The sequence below is a fragment of the Onthophagus taurus genome, chromosome 1 (genome assembly GCF_036711975.1).
Source record: "Onthophagus taurus isolate NC chromosome 1, IU_Otau_3.0, whole genome shotgun sequence".
Classification (NCBI taxonomy): domain Eukaryota; kingdom Metazoa; phylum Arthropoda; class Insecta; order Coleoptera; family Scarabaeidae; genus Onthophagus; species Onthophagus taurus.
Genome location: NC_091966.1, coordinates 30,435,661 through 30,458,357, shown reverse-complemented (window position 1 = coordinate 30,458,357; position 22,697 = coordinate 30,435,661). Strand labels below are relative to the sequence as shown.

Genomic DNA, 22,697 nt, shown 5'->3' with positions numbered 1-22,697 from the left:
AATGAATGGCAAGAAATAGTATTTAAATTAAAAAATAAAGTTTTCTTTCAAAATATATTTTTTAAAAACCCATTCTTTTTATTAATAACATAAATATCAATAACAAAATTTTTCTTAATTATTATTATTATTTTTGATTGCTTCTCTTGGTTCGAATCTAACCCAAATTCCTCCTTTGGCTCTTAAAGTAATTCGGTATAAAATAGAAAATTTCGTGTGAGATGGAAATATTTTGTACGATCTTAGTATTGAAGATAAAATAACTTTCATTTCTAAATAAGCAAATTTATATCCGATACAATTTCTTGGTCCAGCACTAAATGGAATAAAAGCGTATGGATGAAGTTTTTCCAAGTTTTCTGGTGAAAATCTGTCCGGATCGAATTTTTTTGGATTTTCATAAATATGTGCTAATCTATGCGTCGCATATGGACAAATAAATACATTACAACCTTCAGGAAGAGTATATTTATCTAAAAATGAAAAAAAGAAGTGTTAGGATTCTTAAATTCAAATATTTCTGTTGATATTTTCTCGCCTAAATCGTAGGCAACTCAAATAACTGGCCGATTAATTTCCTTACAATTTCAAATTAAAACAGAATTGCGATTACTGTATTAAAGTAATCAATTACATTTTATATAATCAGCTATTAAAATAAAAATCTAGAAAATGTAGTAATTAATTAATAGCTGACAAACAATACGCCACACAGAATAAAGAAAAACGTATTTCAATCAATAACCATTAGATGAATGAATCTGAATTGGTGTCTGAACTCAAGAGTTTCTAATAATAGGCAAATAAGGTTAAAAGTGACAGAAGAGACACCGACAATGTAAATTAGATCATAAAGGTAATTGGAGGGGTGAGAAAATTGTTTGCCTAACGAAGACCTTTTATAGGCAGCAATCGTGGGAGGTTGTAGACTATAAAAAGGCGTCAAAATGCTATAATTATCAACTGTTTGTGCATATACAGACAAGATATGATAAAAACATTATGTGTAGTTATTGTGCAAAGAAAAAACATGAATTTAAGGATGCAGCACAAAACTTGATTATCATACACGAAGCAGGCATGTCAACAAATTAAGAATGGAAACATTTTACAAAATTACAGAGGAACAAGGGGATGAAGGAGAAACCGAATAGGTTACGAAGAAAAGGGTGGTATGAGGCTTACTTTGGAATATTGCGGGTATTATTGATAAAAAGGCATAACATTTATTTAACCCTAGAATACACGGTCAGGGTTTACCAGACCCATGGTTTAAAAATAATTATAATTGTTTAAATTATTGTTTTACGGGCATGTGCTTCCAGGAGTATCCAATGGAAAAGTATCCAATGTCACTTAATTAATATACAGTAAAACCTCGACTTACGCGACCCCGTCTTACGCGTCCCCGTACTTACGCGGTTTTTTTAACGATAGCGCTTTTAGGTTTTCGACATTGGAATTTATTTAAAAAAAGAGATATAGACATGTTAGCTGCTTTTTTTCTAACTCTTACAGTATTCGAGATAGCCCATTCAGACATCGATTTGAACCATCCTGTACATACATTTTTTTAACAAAATTAATGTTTATTAATCCTTGATTTTATAATATGTATTCATCGAATTTCGACTTACACGATTTTCGATTTACGCGGCTACTGTCAGTCCCACCTATCGCGTAACTACGGGGTATTACTGTATCAAAAAACGGCCTCAACAAGTTTATTCTTGCGTAATCTTGTCCGAATCGAAACACTAGTGAGTAAGGTTGTTGCTAAAGGATCGTTCTTGTCTGAACTTGCAACAATAGTGTGAATATAAACTCAACCAGAATTGAAGGCAGTGCATCCGAGGTTTATATTTACTGTTGCGACTAACAAGTAAACTATACGTGTCGATGATAAGAGTTTTGAAGAAACGCTTACGCGTTGGGCTGAAGAATGTTTTAGTGGTGCATGTTCAGAATTGGAAGATGGAAACGATGTAGAAATAGTGAGCGAAGCATATTCAGAAGGTAAATCGAGCGAAGAATCGAGTGAAGATGAAGACGAAAACGCAACGACACATTCTTGGGTTGCTCTAAATGAAATGCTGTGACAAACTACACCACCATATCCATCTAAAACTTAAAGTATAACATTATAAGGCGTGCTCTTGGTACTGCTAATCTAAAATATTTTGTTACCCTCGAGGTGCTTTTGAATATTTCATGACAGAAGGCATTTTGAATGAGACTTCATTGTACAGATATAGAAGGAAGACCTGCTATTAGCCGACAGAAAAATATAATAGACTTGGTTGAGCTTCATGCATTTTTTGGGTTTGGTGCTGCAAACAGGTGTTAAAAGAAATTAGGATGTGCCAATAAGATCACTTTTCTCAGGAAAATCCAATCCTTTGGGTAAAGCTGGTATGGCAGCTAAAAGATTTGAGTGTATATCAAGATTTCTGCGTTTTGACTACAAAAGAATACAAGTTGAAAGATTCAAAGAAGATAAACTTTATATTATTTGTAACAATTGAAGTACAAATATGTTAAATATGCACTTGCAAGTAAATTTAGAATAACAAAGTGAGGTTATCAACACTGTCAGGGCACCTGTTTATTGAGTAAAGAAAACTGTTGCTATTAAAACACGCGCGGCCGTGCATCCTACGGTTCAGTATATAAAGAAATATAAAATTGATAATGGAGACATGGGTGGATAAAACATGGAGGAATAATAGAATAAAAAAAGGTACCAGAAAAGTCAATACAAAACATGATAAGTCCAATGCAGAATTATTACTAGTGTCAAGAAAGAGATAACGGTATTAGAAGCGATAATGGATATCAAGTAATTGAAAGAGATAGACTTTACTACAAGACTTGATGAAATAAGAGGAAGAGAAATATTGAATAGAAATAAAGAGAAAAAGATGAGGGTCACATGTTCAGGGTGGGGGAATCTATGGAATCCGAACTTCACTAAAGTTGTAAAACTGAAGAGAGGTGATGGCATAAGGCAAAAGTAAAGAATTTTCGGTAGGGGTTAGAGGAGATTAACGAAATGAATCAGTTTATAAGATAATCAAGAAAGCAGCAATAAGAAGTAGAGAAACGATAGAGGAAAGATAAGGGTATAAAGGGTATTGATTCTGGATCGAGATACATCGGTATATTGTACGCGCAGAGGGTAGCAATATTTGAGGGAAATCGTGAAATCATAGAACAACCCTATAGGAACAAAAAAAGATATAACAGAAGAATGGAAGGAAGAATGATGTGTAGAGAACAAAAAGACAGAAAAAGATTAGCAAAAATAATAAAAGTAAAAAAGATAAAATGAGATTATGAGATACCTTGCGACAAAATATAGAAGAGAAGTGATGAGGTTTGAGGCGAAATTCAAGTGTGGTAATGAGGAGAAGGCCAATAGTTATTGGATGAACTTTGAATCGGTAATATATGCAGGATAAGGATGCATGAGGGCATTAGAGTGAGCAGTGGATGAAAATGTAAGAATAGAGGAGGATCTCCAATAAATAGTTGACAAGAAAATGGTTGATGGACAACGTTCTTGCACAATCTAGATAAATTTCTGTCGCCCATCATATGAGGAAGATAATGTCACAACAACATTGCAACCAAATGATTCAAAGATTATTCCGGAATATTAAAGGACCCAACCGTACGAAAAGGCCAAGAAAGGGCACCACGAAGTATTACGACTGTAGTAAGTTTCTCATATAAATAAGTTCAGCTTTACTCACATTACCTCGGCTACACAACTCCGAGACAGATCTAAAAAGGATTTCACCCACTTCTGAGAGAATACGTTACTGAACCACGTTTTGCATGAAACTTTCTGATACATAAGGGTATGCACTGCTTACAAGTATTAAACGTGGTTTAGATACATCAATTGCACTTAGTATACATATATTTGTTGATTATAATTTAAAAAAAGAAAATGTCCATTAACTGGATAAATTTATTTTGAGATAACTACTATCCGTGCAAAAAGTCAAGGCCCCTCACTTTAGAGATCAATATCTTCGCAACTACACGACAAAAAAAATTGCGACAAAGTTTGTTGTAATCACTGAATGTGGATTTTCGGATCTACGGTTTTCTTTTTATCGCGAGTTAAATGAAAAAAGTACCCGATTTTTTACGGTATCGGCAACTTTGTCAACTTTGCGATTTTTTTTCTTGAAAGCTATCGTACGAAAAAATTTTAATTTTGAACATTTTTCGATATTCCATACAGTTTCGCGGAAAATCGCGGTTTAGTAAGACGCCGTTATGTCGAAAACGGCTGGATGGATTTTCTCGCGAATTTGATCAAAATATGTCAAATAATGTCGGTTGTCGGATTCCGTTATCAGTTTTTCAAAATTAGAGCTCCCTAATTTTTTAAGAGCGATTTAATGGAATTACAAATTAAAGAGAAACAGAAATAAGCTCTGCGGGGTGACGGGGGTTCCGTCCAATCGGAACAGATGGTGCGTCCCAGACAGGACGTCGCGCCTTATTTCTTTAGGTAGGTAAGATAAAGGCGCGACGTACTGTCTGGGATACACCATCTGTTCCTATATTTTGGTAAAAACCGCGTTGAAATCTGAAAGGATCCTACTAAAGATCCTACTAAACCGCGATTTTCTGCGAAACTATATGGAATACCGAAAAAATAAAATACGCATCGGTTTACCACCAGTCCAAATTTAAAATTTTTTCGTCAAATAGTTTTGGAGAAAAAAAATCGCAAAGTAGACAAACTTGCTGGTACTCTCAAAAATCGGGTACTTTTTTTACTTAATTCACGATAAAAGAAAAACCACGGACCTGAAAATTTCTAAATTAACATGTGATACGCAGAAATGTTCACTGATTACAATAAACTTTACCGCAATTTTATTTATTGAGCGGTTATGAAGATATCGATCTCTAAAGTGAGGAACCTTGACTATTTGCACGGATAGTAGATAATATAGAAATTAATGCTGAAGCGACAAACAAAAATGGCCATAAAGAATGTATAGAGAGAAAGAAAAAAGATCAGGCAGACAAATTCCAGAATTATCTCTGTGAACCAAATTTATATTGCGAAGTGTTTCTGAAAAAACGTGCATTTCAGGAAGGTCATCCCACTGTTTACGATATTTTTAGCTATTATATTTTATGGACATTTACATGCAATAGTTGGGAATGGTTTGAAACAATCATAAAGAACATTATTTTCACTTATTTTACAACGGCAAGATTTGTGAAACACATTTTTGTGGTGACTTATTGTTTGAGAATATAATCTGTTTATTATAATCATATTCTGTATCTATTTTAGATTTGTATCAAAACTATTAGTAGTAAGCTTTTGGCAGCAAATACTAGAAAAACGGCTGATATCGTCCAATGGCGCTTAATCAGCTCAACTTTCCGTCTTATTCCAATAGATACAAATTTTATCTTGACAAATAAATGAATCTTTTTTTATATAAGTTTAAATAATTATTTTTTACCTATCGTAACATCTTCAGATAGTTTTCTTGCAATAATTGGAACACTTGGATATAATCTTAAAGTTTCTTTAATGCATTGTTCCAAATATCTCATTTTCCTTAAATCGCTTGCATCTGCACATCGATCACTTCCATTGAAAATCTCATCAAGTTCTTGACATACTTTTGCTTGAGCTTCTTGGTTATAAGCCAAACAATGAAGCGAGAAAGCTACGGCTGCTGCAACCGAATCTTGGCCCTATCAAGGAAAAAATACTATTAGAACAGAAATTAGAAATTATTTTAGCCTTTAAAAATATATTTACTCGTGTGTATTATTGTGTTACAAAACTAAATAATATGCGTATATTGATTGAATTTACTACCAAGAAGCCATATGGCATTAATTTCGTTATAATACGTACTGCTAACATAAATGTGCAAATCTCGTTAACAACGTCATCCTCTGTAAACTGTGGATTATTTTCAGATATGTCGAGAAAAATTCGCAACAAACTGTGGTTACTATCATTTTTGATGGATTTATTTAATTCAATCATCTAAAAATAATAATAGTTAACATTCTGTTAGGTTACACTGCAGCAGTAAAGCCTTTTTTTAGGTTATCGATCCAAACTCTTAAAAAAAATATGTAAAAATTAAAAGAAGCTTTACTGGCGATGAAAAGGGTTTGCTCTATTAATACTAAAATAACATGTTTACCTTTCTCGTATAATCATGAAGCTTAGTCTTTTGAGACAATTCATCTTGAGCTATTGTTGTAAACTTATAGAGATAATCAAATAAATACCAAGGCTTTTGTATTCGAATGGGAAGTGTTATTGCACCTCTAAATATATAAAAAAACGTTTAGTTACAATGTGTTACAATTTGAATTATATCATGGTAAATCATATAACTCTTTTTTATGATTTTACAGGATATTCCAGAATTACAATACTACTATGTATTATATTAACTATTATCTTGTAATCCCCAGCTAATTTCATCAATTTCGTATAATAATATTAATTTTTACTTTTTCTGTTCAAAATTTGATTTCAGATAACTAAATTCTCAAAACAATAAAGTTAATTCCTCCAATCAAAATTACAAAAATGATAAAAATAGAGAAGAACTAGAAATGTGAAGAAGATAGACAAAGTTGGGCTAGTTTTGTCCTAATTCCAAGTACTATTCAAACTCACTTCTGAATTATTATTATTCTGTGCTAAAAGTGTCTATGCTCATTAAACAATTAATTTTATAATATATTTTCGTGGGATGGAACAAAATTTTTAAGAACAAAAATGCTTTTAAAATCATCCGGAAATTTTGGAGGTTTATAACACAATAAAAAAACGTTAAAACTTTTCATCTTCCAAATTAAATAAATAAAAAACTAGTAGTTCTTTTATAATTCTGAAATATCCCCGTATACAAACTTTCTAAATGGAGATTTTTCTTTAGTTTCGGCATCTTCTAATGGAATCCCTAAGATTGTTTCTAAAAGATAAAATGTTTAAATATAATTTATAAATAATGTTTATTAACTAACCATGTAAAATATCTAACACACAATCGTTTACGTATGTGTTAACGTTGATATCTTTAACGTTTTTTAATTTTCGAACTTGTCTGGAAGAGCTTTTACAAAAACTATTAACGTAAAGTTCCAAAATGTTAATATGGAAATGGGGTTGAATTAATTTCCTATGTATTTTCCATTTATCACCGTTATTCGATATCAAACCTTCGCCGATAAAATTGTGCATAAGAGCGTACAAAAAATTCTTATCGTTGTGTTTACTCGACCCTATTATCGTTTGAACATCCTTTGGCTCTAAAACCATAACTGCCGGAATTACTGACACCCATATGCGAAATATCCTTCCAAACAGTGTATGACAAACATTTGCCAAGTATTCCATTCCTAAACAAGTTAAAAAAAAAATATCTGTTTATTTAACATTATTATTTAAAAATCAGTTAAATAAATATGTAAATATTTCGGTTGATGTTTATTCCATTAGATTTTTTTATTAAGAATTTCTTAATAATTTATGCTTGACATCATATTTTTACATACACAAATTAAATCTACAAAATTGTTTCTTTTTCTGTGCACACACGAATGTATTGAATTATTATCCTTTCACGACGTTGTTTAATTTATTATTTAGCGGGATTGCTTTCTTTGAATTGAGAAAATGTTAGTTTGAAAACACATTCTAAATTTTTTCTAAATATTTTTGTGAGAATGATTGTGATAATTTAGTGTTAATCGAAAATCAATTAATCTTTAACATTTATTGATTTTCCTTATTTTTAACTTACACGTGGCAATTTTTATTTATTAAACGCAAATTGTAATATTTTTTACTAAATTATGTTAATTTTCTAGTAAATTAAATCGTTTTATAAACACAAACTTAACCGTAACAAAAAGGTTTTCCTAATAAATAAAATAGATTTTTAAAAATAAAGATTTTATGGATAAAATGCAAATGTTTGTATGTTTATCGTATTGATTTTAAAAACTTTCTTGTATCTTTTTAGATTGCGTTAGAAGTGATATAATAAACGAAGTAAAAAGATAAATTAACACTTTTAATACAAAATTTTCGCTAACAAAGTTTTCTTTCTTTTAAGGCATTATAAAACTTTTGATTTAAATGAATGTAGTAACTTTACTCATGAATAAAGATTGAAATTTCATATAAATCAGTAATGATGAAATATCAAACAATGTATGTTAAAACTTTTTTCTTTAATAGATTTCAAGCAATAATCACCAAAATGTGATAGTTTTTTCATTTAATTAGCGATTTATATCAAATCATTTATAAATTTAAAAACATTATGAAGTTGAATAAGGCCAATGAACTTCAACATAATTGTTTCATCGAACGATTGCCAAAGATATCGATCCCCAAAGATATAAACTTGCAAAAATTGTATCAAGATTGTACTACTTTAGATACTGATTTCTTCAGCAACCATTCGATGATAAATTTTTTCAGTGAGGTTTTTGTAACTTCAAATTTGTAATTGATAAAAAAGATTCTTTAATTGTGTTTATCAATATGGTAGATGCGTTAAAAGCCAATAAATTATTCAAAAACATCTCTTTTTACTATTTTCTACCTTATTTTTATTTGTAACCACTTTAAATTTACCAGATGTGCTAAAAAAATTTAAAATTTAAAATAATTTATACAGCATACAATAAAGTTTTAGACTGTTGTCGCTGTAAATTAGCAAAGAAATGTAACGCACGTATTCGATATCGATCGTCAGGATTTTCTGCTAAAACTAAAGCAGATATTCATAAAAATTATTGAAAACATCGAATATCGGAATTAAGGTGTATATTGAAAACAGCAACGTTATCTTTTTAGTGCGTACAAACTGGGTATTTTCTGAGTACACATCAGTAACTTAAATTACCGATACGAAGGAAACCGATAAAAACCATTAATTGTTATTGCAGGAAATAAAACAGTAGAGTAGGCTTAAAGAATGAAAAGTAAATGAGAATTATAATACTACGTGATGTACACGGCATTTGTGGTAATGGAGGTATGTTAAAAACACGGAAGGAGAAACTTACAACAGACCAGGAAGCATAATAATAGTAGTAATTTTTATTATTGTTTTTTATAACTGATTTACTATGCATATAACTGCATCACTTCGAAATGATGAAGTGAACTAAAATTAGAACTAAAACTAGAACTAACACTAGAAACTTTCGGGATTTACCGTGCGTCTTTTAAGAAAAGGTTTGACATTTCGGACGCCATGTTGCAACCTTCTTCAGAAGTGTCACTTCGAACCAGTTTCTGAAGAAGGTTGCAACATGGCATTCGAAACGTCAAACCTTTTCTTAAAAGACCCGAAAGTTTCCAGTGTTCTAATTTTAGTTCAATTTACGCATATCCTTTTTTCATCATGCCCGCTAACAACGTTACAATGTCCAACGTGTTAATATACTATGCACGAGCTACCTTAAATATAACATAATGAAAGATGACATAATAGGAGACTACCGTTCTGAATTATGTTGTTTACATGAAAACCAAAATTTATAGAAAATATGATTTAATAAAAACCATAATAGAAATGGTAATCAATTACTTAACCAACAGAGATAAAATGAATCTATTCAATTAATAACTTATTTGATGCATTACCACTCACATTTCTCTCACAAATAACAATTAATTCGTTTATAGGCTTTCTAGAAATGTATTGAACTTAACACAAAAGAATAGGTCTTAACCATAAGAATAAAGCCAGAATTAAAAATAACACAATGTACCAATGATAACAGAGCATGCAACCACGTGACATAGGACTTGGTACTTGGTATTTAGACATGGCCTCCAGTTACAACCACGACAGAACAACGATCTGCTAACGTTTCAATCAAAATTACTACTTTGGATTTATTTCAAAATAATTGTTAGGTAACGAATATGCTGGAATAAAAAAGGAAATACATGAAAACTTGGTTAACTCCAACTTTAATGTTAATGACGATACAACATTTCTTAGATTTATGTACTCCGATAGATAACCGAATTTATGTATCTTCGAATGACGTGTACAAACAAAAGTTGTTCTAAGTGAAACATATATACCTACTGAATATCAGTCTTTCCTGTATGAGACCTGCATTATATTTTAGCGATGTGTCAAAGTTGATACATATCACCATGTCTGACATCGAAGGGTCTGAAGAAGTTATTTAAATTCAGTTCCTCATCTTGAAATTCTAGACTGATATTTTCTCTTGAATCACTTAACATATTTTAGAGCTTTTTTGTATAGGAATCTGTCAATCCAATGATGTATGAAAGTAAACTTACTACAGCCGAACAAATCCTCAAAGTGATATGTCCGCTTGCTTAAATCGAAAAATTGCAGAGATCTTCACCAAACCATCTCATCAAGGACAGAAAATTTCAAGGTACCCCTTGATCGTTTCCGAAAAGCTTCTGAATTTTTGAGAATATATATTTTATTTAATGATGTTATGTACTGACTGTGTTCAGATGTCGAGAAAACATTTTATGATGAATTGAATAGTACTACTTCACTGGGTAAGATGAAATCTAATATAGATTGTACGGGAAGGTTTGGTTACAACCCATTCTGGGATGAACATCCGTGAGTTACGAGACCAACAGTATAAAGAATTATATTTTCTCACCTCTAACTCTGCTTCGTCTCGTTTATATAATTTGTGCACACGGTAGAGAAAAAAATTCCCCATTATGATATGATTTTTAAAATAAACATATAGTAATCCGACAGAGAACTACTGTTCATAGATATGTGGAAAAATGGGAGTGGACATAACAATTGGTAATTAGTAAAGCATATGTAAACATAATTAATGTTAAAATTCTAAAAGTCATTATTCCAAAATACCGATATAACAATTCTGATTAAAACCTCAAAACTCCACTATTCACAAGGAATCCACCTTATACATATAGTAACATCCAAACATCGTAGCTATAAAAAGTATACTGCAGGAGTTTTCTTGGCCATAAACAATGTGGCACAAAGGAAACATACAAAACATGAATCTGTTCTAAATTTGCTAAATTAAAAAATGTTAAATCTATTACATTGGCAGTTCCTACGGTTTTTTTCTTTAGTTTTAACATTTGGGCATTAAATGTTCTGTTTGTTTCTATGTTTTTATATTAAATTAAGTTCATGTTCAGATTATTAAAATGTAATGTCTTGTCTCTCCTTTTGCTCAAGATCTGGCTTTTCATCAAAATTCTAAGGCCCGCGAAAGCTGCTCATGATACTTTTGCTGTGTATGGAAAGGGTATCATAAAAGAACCGAGCGATTAAATCAGCTTTTACACGAAAATATGCGTTAAACGACAAGGAAACTGACAGAGAAAATGGAATGATTGCACACTGCTATAGAAAAGCATCTTCGCTCGATGAGAAAGGTTGAGAAGCGTAAAGCATGGGTTCCGCATGCTTTAAATGATAAATATCAATATAAAGTTTGCTTGCTCGTCACCGCTCAACTTATGGATGCAAGCACCGAATTGTGCTGTAAATAAAAAATTGTACCTGTAGCGCAAGGAACAATTTCAAACAACAAAGTTTTCAAACAAGTTCTTCATCCGTGTAAAACGATGTTGTTCTTATGGTGAGAAGGGAATGTTCATAGATATCGCCAATATAACGAAGGAACGCTCCCAATTTTGCATCAACAGATTTCCACCTCTTTTGATCTCATCCAAATACTATGTGTGAAGATTCTTTTAACACCGATGAAGAATGGAGAGCTTGGTTAGCTGAATTTTCGAGTCGAAATTGGGTGATTTCTAACAAAAAAGTAATGAATGTCTTGATAAACGTTGCGAGGAAGTTGAAACAACAAAGAAAAATACATTGTAGATTGTAAAGTTGTTAATTTATATTGAAAAATAAACTTTTTCGAAAACTGCTATTAAAAGTTGACTTTTGCGTAGTTTTTTGTCAACAGGAAGTCAAAGACAATCAAACGACAATCAAAGAATTTGATACTATTAATTGTTAATTTATTGTTATAAACAAATTATAAACACAAAATAATCAACATTTAATTGTTTTATCATTTAATTTCACGTTTAAATGCAAATTTATAATATAATTAAATCGATGTGACGTTAAGTTTTTGACATAACATTAAATGAATTCTAAATGTCATTATACAGAATTTGGTCTTTTTATTAATTTATAACTTTAGAATACGCAGTTTTCGAAAAAATGTTGTTTGATACACGACAGCAAAAGAATTTTGCTCGCTAAAGCTCGCAAAAAAAACTTTCATTCTCGAATGCAAAAGTGTCATTTCGCCATCTTGTATCAAAAATAACTATTAAAATAAAAAAATATAAAAAAATGACCAAAACTTAGTTGCTAATCCAATATTTTTAAAGCCACTTTCTCCCCTAAAAGGTTTGACGTTTCGGATGCCATGTTGCAACCTTCTTCAGAAACTGTTTGATTAAATTATCCATTATCCATCTTCAGAAACTGGTTTGAAGTGACACTTCGAAGTGATTTCTTAAAAGATGCACGGCAAAACCCGAAAGTTTCTAGTGTTAGTTCTAGTTTTAATTCTAATTTTAGTTCAATTCACGCATATCCTTGTTTCATCATGTCCACTAACAACGTTACAATGTCCAACGTGTTAATATACTATGCACGAGCTACCTTAAATATAACATAATAAAAGATGACATAATAGGAGACTAACGTCCTGACGTATGTTGTTTGCATGAAAACCAAAATTCATAGAAAATATGATTTAATAAAAACCAACATTGAAATTTGCTGTGTATAGAGCGATAAAATCAGCTTTTGTACAAAAATATGGGTTAAACGACAAGGAAACTGGCTGGGAAAATGGAATGGTCCTACACTGCTATGAAGAAGCATCTTCACTCGATGAGAAAGGTTGAGAAGTGTAAAGCATGGGTTCCGCATGATTTAAATGATCGAATGAAATCAATTGTTGCTGGAAATGAAAAATTGTACCTGTATCGCATGGAATGGCTTAACACCGGATAAACAAGTTCTTCATCAGTGTAAAACGATGTTGTTCTTATGGTGAAAAGGGAATATTCATAGATATCGTCAATATGACGAAAGAACTCTCCCAATTTTGCATCAACAGATTTCCACCTCTTTGATCTCATCCAAATGCTATGTGCAAAGATTGTTTTAACATCGATGCAGAATGGAGAGCTTGGTTGGATGAATTTTTCGAGTCGAAATCGGATGATTTCTAACAAAAAAGTATTGAATATCTTGTTAAACGTTGCGAGGAAGTTGAAACAACAACAAAAAATACATTATTGATTGTGAAGTTGTTAATTTATATTGAAAAATAAACTTTAAAATAAAAACAATAACCGGAACTTAGTTGCCAATCCAATATTTTCAAAGCCACTCTCATAACTTTGTGCCATACGAAGACAACATTTTACAAGAAAAAGAGAAATTCTTCATATAGGTATTTACCCCCGCAGATTAAAACAGGTCTTAAATAATTATAGGATATCTTACAAAAGTAAGGCTAAAAATATTTGAATGTGGACTCAAATATGAAACAAATACGAAGAAAAAGGGTTACGACTAATTACGAAGATCATAATTACAACATACAGATGCAATACATAATAACATACAGATAATTACAACATCATAACAACCAATAAAATTATCGACCCAATCACTGATGGACACATATTTTTACTGCAAAATCTGTTTGACTAGATATGTGTAGATATTATGGAGAGTATAGGTAGAAAAATATGCACATTTTCCAATAATTGTGAGATTGACTCAAATATCGATTTTGAAACTAACATTAATTAATCATTCAGTAAAAATTAATTCTGTGGAATTATATCTCCTATTAAAAACCCATATTATCGATTTTATTCACTTTTAACTCTCTTATTGCAATAACTACATATTTGCTGGTAATTTTCCATTTATTCACATTACAAATAACATAGACACATCATGAACAACACGTGCCTAGTTAGTGCAATTAATTACAATACAAGTTATAGGCACAAACTCAATGTATATTAACAACCATTTAACACCCTTGTTCAACAAACATACTTATTAATGTGTATGTACAAACAAAAACTTTATATAGAGCAGGTATTTTGAGATGATTAACAGAAACCATATGTGTTCTTCTGCACAAGTAAGAGACAACCATCCTAAGAAATAATTATATATTTCAATTATCTGAAGTGTTAACAAAACGTACAGCTTCAACTTGAATATTTCCAGAATTTTGAGGTATATTGAAGCATGTTGCCAAAATATTCATTACAGGTTTAGCTACAAATATATTACTTTGTCTAGAAAAATAGATAAACCGAAATATAGAAATTCATACATAAATAGATGAGAATGATATAAATATATTATTATTGATATAAACTATATTAAAACATATTAGAGAAATTATTCATTGTGTTAAAAAAATTGTAGTCGCAGCTCTCATCAATAAATTCACCTTAAAAGATATCGTCTAATTTTTTTATCATATTCCATAGAATCTGGCAGAAAATCGTTTTCGAATAAAATGATCTAACCTAGAAAATAGCGAAACTTTTAAAATTTTTGTTACTTACTTGCTGAATCTGCAATAATCAATGCATTTCCAACAATGGGTAAAGCAGTCGGTCCTTTTAATTTCAATACGAGCCATGAACATCTTAGCCATGTTTTGAAGTAAATCATTAAAAGTATCAAAAGAAAAACCGCAACGAATGTCGAAAGAGGAAGGCGATCACCCAATAGCATCTGTTGAAATAGAACAATTATCCGTTTTACTATTTATCGATCGTTTGCATTCATTTAGTATCCAAGAAAGTCCATTGTTATTCTTGTAAATGAACATTTTTGTTGTACGTGATTAGGATTTAATTTAAAATATTTTTTTTAACCAAAGCCATCAACAACAAAGAAGAAGAAAAGAAATTAAAAATAGAATTTACAAATTTTAAAAACAATACTAATAATTAAATAAATATAGATAAATTAATAAAGTATTTTTTTAATTTTGAGTCAAATATTTTATTTTGAAGAAAGAATGAAAAGAAATATGAAAGAAAACTTTTTTTGAATTTAACATTAATATTTAATTAATTTTACTTACTTTCTCAAACATCTTTTTGTTAATAATTTCTTTATAATCAAAAGAAAATTCACATAAAAGCTCACTACCAAGAAACAAAAAAAAAATGTCTGAACTCGAGCACTACAAAGTGTAATGGTGTTGACATTCGTCCAGTGAAGCGTATTTATGCTCTATTCAAGGCTGCGGTTACGTTAAAAAATCTTTTTGGAGGGATAATTGTTGTCTTTTTCAATACCGTTTATTGATATTGAACGTGTAAATATAATCATTTTTTATTTAAATTTAAAATTCTCTAAATAAGAAATAAATACAAAAAAAGTGGAAAAGCAAACACTGTTAAACTTAGCTTTTATTATAATATAATAAATTCGTTATGGCTAATTCAACACTTTGGAAGTTTTAGAAAAAAAAGTTTTTAAATTATATAATACTTTACGCTTAGATTGAATATTTTTAAACATTCAAAATTGATCCATTCTAAATATTCTTTTAATTGGAAATCGTCAATTTTAATGTAAAGATTGATTTCAGGAAAAATCAAATTTTATCATTTAAAGTTATATTATCATTTTATCAGTTTTGAGAAAAAAATGCATATACTGCAGTCGATTTTGGTTAATTGGGACACTGCGATCGGGGTATTTTGTCCCAATTAAGCCAGAGTTCGAATTCTTTATCGGAGTTTTAGTTAACACTGAACGAAAACGAAAAACTTATTTCAACAAAAAGATAGTCGCGACAGGAAACCAAAAGAATTCCAAAACCATGCGTATTCGCACTATTAATTTGATAAAAATAAAATAAATTACAATAAAAATGGTTTATTATAATACAAATAGACGTTGTAATGTAATAAGAAACTGGCAAGAAAAGATTGTTCTAACAGTCAGTCAACAATAATAAAAAATAATTATTTTATTATTTTAATAAATATTTTTTGCATTCTGCAGGTCTCATCTTGTTCGTCATAGTCTCATACGTTATTGGGAAGTGTACTATATTGTTAGAATTCACTCGTTTGCAAATCTGACAAAGTTTACTGTGCTGATGTTTATAGTGCAAAAATGGCTGCAAAGAAGTAAGTATTTTTTTGTAATTTACTGTAAATAATTTCAAATTGTTTTTGTACTAAAACATACTATATTGTCTGTTGAATGTTTGCTATAAATAATCTTACCAAATTTGCATGCGTTTATTATGGTAATTTACCATTATTTTGGAATGTTCTAACTTCGGAACACTGGGAGTGATTGGGTGCACTCTTTTTTCAATTGCTATTCTACCAGCAGACATGGGAAGCAGACATTCATATTACTCCACCTAATGATGGAAGAATCTCTGAGGAAGATAGTAATGATGAAGAACTTCCTTCTGATATAAATCACTTGAGTGAACGACACAAGCCCCTGCGACTGTAAAATTTAGACGATTCGATAAAACCACTTACATCGGAGACGTCGAAGACACAGAAAATTCTAGTGACCAAGACGATTTACCTCTTTCTCGTTTAGGCAACACAAATTATAATCATCCGCCTAAAAGAAATTGGGCGAAATATGATTTGACTCCAACTTTGCCGCCATTTGCTTCACCAAGCCAATCTCGTACATACCGATGCTGTTTCTGGTTTTGAAAGTTTTTTTGATGAAGAAATATGCACTTTCTTGAACGATATGTTTGTACTTTATGCTCAGCAACATGATGACCATAGTTTAGAAATTGATACTGGCGAAATTAAATGCTTCGTTGCCATTTTGTTCTTGTCAGGACATCTTCAAGTTCCTCCATACAATCCAATGGTCGCAAATGCAATGAGAAGAAACAGGTTTAACGAGAAGAACTATCAATCCTAACAGGACTGAGAAATGCCCTATCACTCCCAGCAAAATTTTAAAAGAGAAACCAAGGGGCACGTATGAAATATATGTATGACAATACCTAACGGATAAAACCACAAACATAACTGTGACAGCTTGGAATGATAACAGCACTGTTCTTACTGTAAGTTCCTGTGACACAGTCAATGTTCCAAAATTGGAACATCAAAAATTAACGAAAATCGTCAAAATTATGTAAAAGAACCTTTGTATTCGAAATAAGAAAACTCGGGCAAAAACGGGTTAATGACTTCAGCTAATCGTCTTGGAAGTGATTGTACTAATCTTTGTATTGTATCTATAGAAATTTTCTCCCACTCATTGCCAGTAGTCAAAGCTGCCTTGAGATCTTTTTGTTTCTGAATACTGTATTTTCTGGGTTTCGCCTCAAGTAAATTCCACAAATTTTCAATAGGGTTAATGTCAAGCGATTGTGAGGGGGTTTCAATCCATTGAGGAGTATTATAAAGTAACCAAATTTTAGTATTCCAAGCTGTGTGGTTCGGATCGTTGTCTTGGGTAAATACGTAATCGTTATTTAGCCCCATATTTTCAGCGCTGCTTCGAAGATTTGTTTTCAAAATGTTGATATATTGCTTGTGATTCATGATTCCATCAAGGAAATACATATTTCCAACACCTTTCGAGCTCATAAAATGTCAATTCTCAATGTCTTCAATTCAGTCTTTCAAGCTCAAAAATTACATCGCCAAATCGAAAGAGCAGGAGATGAATTTAGCATTTTTGGAAGATATATACCGACGCAATTAAGAAAATTTTTCACTGAACAGGCTATCCTACGCAAAGAAGAAATGCAGAAAGTGATTACAAAATATAGACTGAACGATTTGAAATATAAAAATATGTACTATTGTCACATACTACAAGCCTCTGGTTGAAAGTCTGATACGTTTTCAACGAGTGCAGGGTCTACTATACATAGACACACAAGCCACTGATGATTCACTTCATTTATTGTGTGAAAATACAGAATAGACCAATATTATTACGAAAGAGTTCAATATTGTTTAAGCGAAATAGTGTTAAGTACAGTGCGATCAAAAAGTTGCACACATCAAAATAAATGAATACATGTACATAGACTCCATAGAGATGTTGATTTTGATATGCAACATGAAAATTATAATATAAACATAATTTAGGATCTTGATGTGGTCTTTTAATGCCCTTTTTATTTCTTCACAAACTTCGGGTATAATTTGCGAAATAGATGATTTGGGCAACCGAAACAGATGACTGAAACTTTTGTAACTATTTCCAGCAGATAAATAACAAAAAATGCATAAATAACGCATCGCTGCGTCGAATATTACTTAAAATTAATAATACCAACTAATCAATATTTTCTGCCGTCATTCTCATTGAATTCAGAGGGATCTTCTGACTTCAGCTGTGGTAAAAGCATCGAACCTCCCTTTGTATTTCTTTCGCTTACTCTATTTCTCAGCCAAATTTCTTTGTTTAATTCTTCTTCCACTACATCAGTTACTTCTTCTAACATCAGTAATTGAACAGTTTTAAAACAATTTTTGAACTCCTTTCTTGAAATCATTGTTATTAACCGATTCAACAGCTTTTGAATGACTGGAAAAATGTAAATGATATGATCTAGTCCAGTACTGTAATCTGCTTAATAGTACTGCTTGGCAAAGCTGTCATGGTCGGTCTCATCTTTTCCAGTATCCTCTACCTGCTTTTACAAGCTCCTCATAAAGTTTGTAGCAAAGTCGAATATTTTTGTAAATTGTCAATGTTGTGTGGTAATAAATCTAGGAATACCCACAGTGGCTGTTAGGGGCACATTTTTTTTTAAATTTTTATGTCCTTATGTGTAGTTCGACAATAATCCGGCTATCATCTGACAATGTCGTTTCCTGAAAGACATGCTAGTTAGCAATTTTTAATAAACAAAACGTTCCAGCTGGTCGACCCACTGTAGATAACGTGTCGAAGAAATTTTTTTCAAATTTACAGTCTTTCCTAAACCTTGCGGTGGAAGACCTTAACTTACAATTAGATCCACTTAGGTTCAGTATTTGCAATACCTCCTCTCTTCTTCAATTTTTTATTATTTGAAAACTATAGTAAACATTTCTGGACGCGGTTGGACTGTAGAGGGTATGTGCTGTATTCTGTAGTATGAATTAAAGGATTTTGAGTTACTTGCAATAAACATAAATTAATTGATTGACCAGCGTCTGTACCATCGTGTAGGAACCATATATCATTGATGTCAGGCCAATCCAAATTTGGCTAAAAATAGTCTTCAAACATCGCATGATAATGAACTCCATTAACAGTAACATGGCAATCGTTTCAAAAAAGGTCAAAAAATATGGTTCCGACATGAAATCCATATTACACGGTCAAATTTTGGAATTGTAATGGAGTCAGTCAAAGCACATGTAAGTTTGTTGGTGTCCAATAACGCATTTTTTTTTATTTCACAAGAAACTTAGAAACAAAAATAGTTTATAATAAAATATGTAGTTTATTATGTGTATTTAACTGAAAATTTCACAGTTAAATTATTCATCACAAATTCTAAATTTACATGTTAAATACATTCTTTTATGTGTCAATAACCTTTCCTATGCTGCAATGAAATTTTCACGAAAAATTTAATGAAAAATATTATTTACTCGCCAAATTTTATAAATTATTTTAACGACAGATTAACCGTTAGACTAATTTTATTATCCCAAAAGAAGATTAATTAAATTCGTTTATTCATTATTTACGCAACGAGAATCAATCAACTTGAATAAATTATTGTTTATAAACATTTATTATTATTAAATTATATTATCTAATATAATAGGAACCTGTAATTTCACTTAAAATCTTTTTAATTTTAATAAATAAATTTTAATTTATAAATTGGAATTATCAACCTATCGAATTTAATCAAATAAACATTTAAAACTATTCACTTATAATCGCAATAAATAAATAATAAATATAATGTAAAATTTTACGATTTCAAAATTCTGGTACAATTACTTATTAATAGATGGCAATCTTTAAAATAGATAACTTCATGTTGATGTTAAGTGGCGCGTGGGTCAACCATCTTTAATATTGTTCCTAACCTAATTCTTATGCGCGCATGTTCTAAGGTTAAATTGAAATAATCTTTTTAATAATTAAGTTTTTTTTAAGTGAAGTGACTTCGGATAATCACCAAAATGTTGGTGCTTTTCGAAACGGCGGCAGGATACGCCATTTTTAAGGTAAATACTTTAAAACCGGGGTTTAAACATAACCTCACTTTAACCACGTTTTCGTTTTAGATGCTCGATGAAAATAAGTTAAAAGAAACTGATAATTTGTATTTGGAGTTCCAATCGCCGGAAGCAGCAAATAAAATGTATGTGTATTTTATTTTTTTTTTATAATTTAATGTTTTAATTTTTTTTTTTAATAGTTTAAAATTAAAACACTTTGAGAAGTTTGCTGATACAACGGAAGCTTTGGCAGCGACAACTGCAGCTGTTGAAGGAAAATTATCGAAAATTCTTAAAAAAGTTTTAAAAAAATTTGTTGATAAAGACGTCCAAGAAAAACTTTTAGTAGCTGATAACAAATTAGGTACTGCTATTAAAGAAAAATTTAGTTTGCAATGTTTATCAAACAGTCCGGTACAAGAACTTATGAGATGTATACGTTCCCAATTGGACAGCTTAATATCAGGGTTACCCAAAAAAGAAAACACCGCTATGATGTTGGGTTTAGCTCATTCATTATCAAGATACAAATTAAAATTTTCTCCTGATAAAGTTGACACAATGATTGTTCAGGCTGTTTGTTTATTAGATGATTTAGATAAAGAATTAAACAATTACATTATGAGATGTCGCGAATGGTATGGATGGCATTTTCCTGAATTAGGAAAAATTATCACAGATAACATAGCTTATGTGAAACTTGTTAAAGTTATGGGAACACGAGATAACGCTGCTAAATCAGATATGTCTGATATCCTTCCAGAAGAAGTTGAAGAAAAAGTTAAAGAAACAGCTGAAATTTCAATGGGGACCGAAATTTCAGAAGATGATATCATTCATATTCAACATTTATGTGATCAAGTAATTGATATTTCAAATTATCGCGCTCAACTTTATGATTATTTAAAAGGACGAATGATGGCAATGGCGCCAAATTTAACAGTTTTAGTTGGAGAACTTGTAGGGGCGCGTTTAATATCTCATGCTGGATCTTTAATTAATTTAGCTAAACACCCCGCTTCTACCGTACAAATCATAGGTGCGGAAAAAGCACTTTTCCGCGCACTTAAAACCAAAAAAGATACACCTAAATACGGTTTAATTTACCACGCCCAATTAATTGGTCAAGCAAGTACAAGAAATAAAGGAAAAATGTCAAGAATGTTAGCTGCAAAAGCTTCCTTAGCAACTCGTGTTGACGCATTAGGAGAAAGTACCGGTTTTGATTTAGGTGTTGAACACAAAACTAAATTAGAATCAAGATTAAGATTCCTCGAAGAAGGAAATATAAAAAGATTAAGTGGAACCGGAAAAGCAAAAGCTAAATTTGAGAAATATCATGGAGTAAGTGAAATCAAACAATATCCTGTTGCTGCTGATTCAACTTTACCATCAAGTAGCAAAAGGAAGAGAGATTCTGATAATAAACCATTGATTGAAGAAATTAAAACTGAAGTTGAAGAAGAAACTACTGAAACAACAAAACAGAAAAAAAAGAAACTTAAAAAAGAAGTTAAAGAAGAAGAAGAGGTAGAAGTAAAACAGGAAGTTGAAGAACAAGGTGAAGGTAAAAAGAAGAAAAAGAGGAAGAAGCAGGATGTTGAAGAAGTTGAGGTTAAGGAAGAAGTCCAAGAAGAAGAAGCTACTACACCTAGTAAAGGTGAAAAAAAGAAAAAGAAGAAGAAAGGACAGGAAGTAGGAGAAAGTTCTACTGCTGCTGTTGAAACTGAAGAGGTTGTTCAGGAAAGTTCTGAAAAGAAAAAGAAGAAGAAAAAGAAACATAAGGAAGTCGTTGAACAGGAATAGTTTTTCTTTGTTTATATCGATTAAAATGATTAAATATAAAATTTCTTTTTATATAAAACTTGTAATGTAATGTGAATTACATTATTTAGACAGTTAAGAAAATACATTTGATAAAGTTTTATTTTAATTTTTTCAGAAATAAAAACAATTTTTTGTTTGAACACTTATTTTTTAATATTAATACTTAGAGAATAGGATTATGTACTGTTATGTATATAGTCAAGTTGTTTAGGAATTTAGGACCAGTTATGAAGGTTGAGACTTAGGGTAAACAATTTTCTTGTATCATGAAAACTGCTAATGAACTATAAAGGCAAGATTTATATTCATTTATACTTTCAATTTCAATATGCCAATAACTTGAAATTACTTAAAGCATTATTACCTCAATTTTCACAAGTTTCCAAATATTTGAAACATTGACCATGCCCATGAAGAATAAAATTTTTAACGCCTAATAATCTAAATTATCATTTAATAAATGTCAAGGACATGGTATTACGACAGATATGTCCATTAATTTTTTTTTATTAGCTGCACAGAAATTATTTTTTGATCACAATTGTTTTGACAGTTAATTTACAGCATT

At 30.8% G+C, this 22,697-nt stretch overlaps 2 protein-coding genes across 2 annotated transcripts; one reads left to right on the top strand and one right to left on the bottom strand.

Annotated features, from left to right (window-relative positions):
• Positions 1 to 40: 40 nt before the first annotated feature.
• LOC111417185 (Probable cytochrome P450 4aa1) lies at positions 41 to 15,314 on the bottom strand. Its single transcript, XM_023049394.2, has 8 exons — positions 15,196 to 15,314; positions 14,669 to 14,840; positions 7,042 to 7,416; positions 6,929 to 6,989; positions 6,207 to 6,333; positions 5,909 to 6,043; positions 5,505 to 5,742; positions 41 to 473 (listed from the first exon to the last, which is right to left on the bottom strand). Exons 1-8 carry the CDS (start codon positions 15,205 to 15,207, stop codon positions 115 to 117), a joined length of 1,479 nt encoding a protein of 492 aa, XP_022905162.2. The 5' UTR covers positions 15,208 to 15,314; the 3' UTR covers positions 41 to 114.
• Positions 15,315 to 20,108: 4,794 nt separating this feature from the next.
• Positions 20,109 to 22,269, top strand: LOC111417126 (nop5 ribonucleoprotein). The gene is made up of 3 exons (XM_023049320.2): positions 20,109 to 20,308; positions 20,369 to 20,445; positions 20,503 to 22,269. Exons 1-3 carry the CDS (start codon positions 20,264 to 20,266, stop codon positions 22,106 to 22,108), a joined length of 1,728 nt encoding a protein of 575 aa, XP_022905088.2. The 5' UTR covers positions 20,109 to 20,263; the 3' UTR covers positions 22,109 to 22,269.
• The last annotated feature ends 428 nt before the right edge of the window (positions 22,270 to 22,697 follow it).

What these genes read in the sequence shown, in the direction of transcription:
- LOC111417185 (XM_023049394.2), bottom strand. An exon ending in GAAAAATCTCCATTTAGAAA is followed by an intron (nt 6,334 to 6,928) that starts GTTTGTATACGG and finishes TTATATATTTAG; the next exon opens with AGGTGCAATAACACTTCCCA. An exon ending in TTTGCACATTTATGTTAGCA is followed by an intron (nt 5,743 to 5,908) that starts GTACGTATTATA and finishes TTTCCTTGATAG; the next exon opens with GGCCAAGATTCGGTTGCAGC.
- LOC111417126 (XM_023049320.2), top strand. Translation starts at nt 20,264, where the DNA reads ATGTTGGTGCTTTTCGAAACGGCGGCAGGATACGCCATTTTTAAG. An exon ending in CAGGATACGCCATTTTTAAG is followed by an intron (nt 20,309 to 20,368) that starts GTAAATACTTTA and finishes TTTTCGTTTTAG; the next exon opens with ATGCTCGATGAAAATAAGTT. An exon ending in CCGGAAGCAGCAAATAAAAT is followed by an intron (nt 20,446 to 20,502) that starts GTATGTGTATTT and finishes TTTTTTTAATAG; the next exon opens with TTTAAAATTAAAACACTTTG.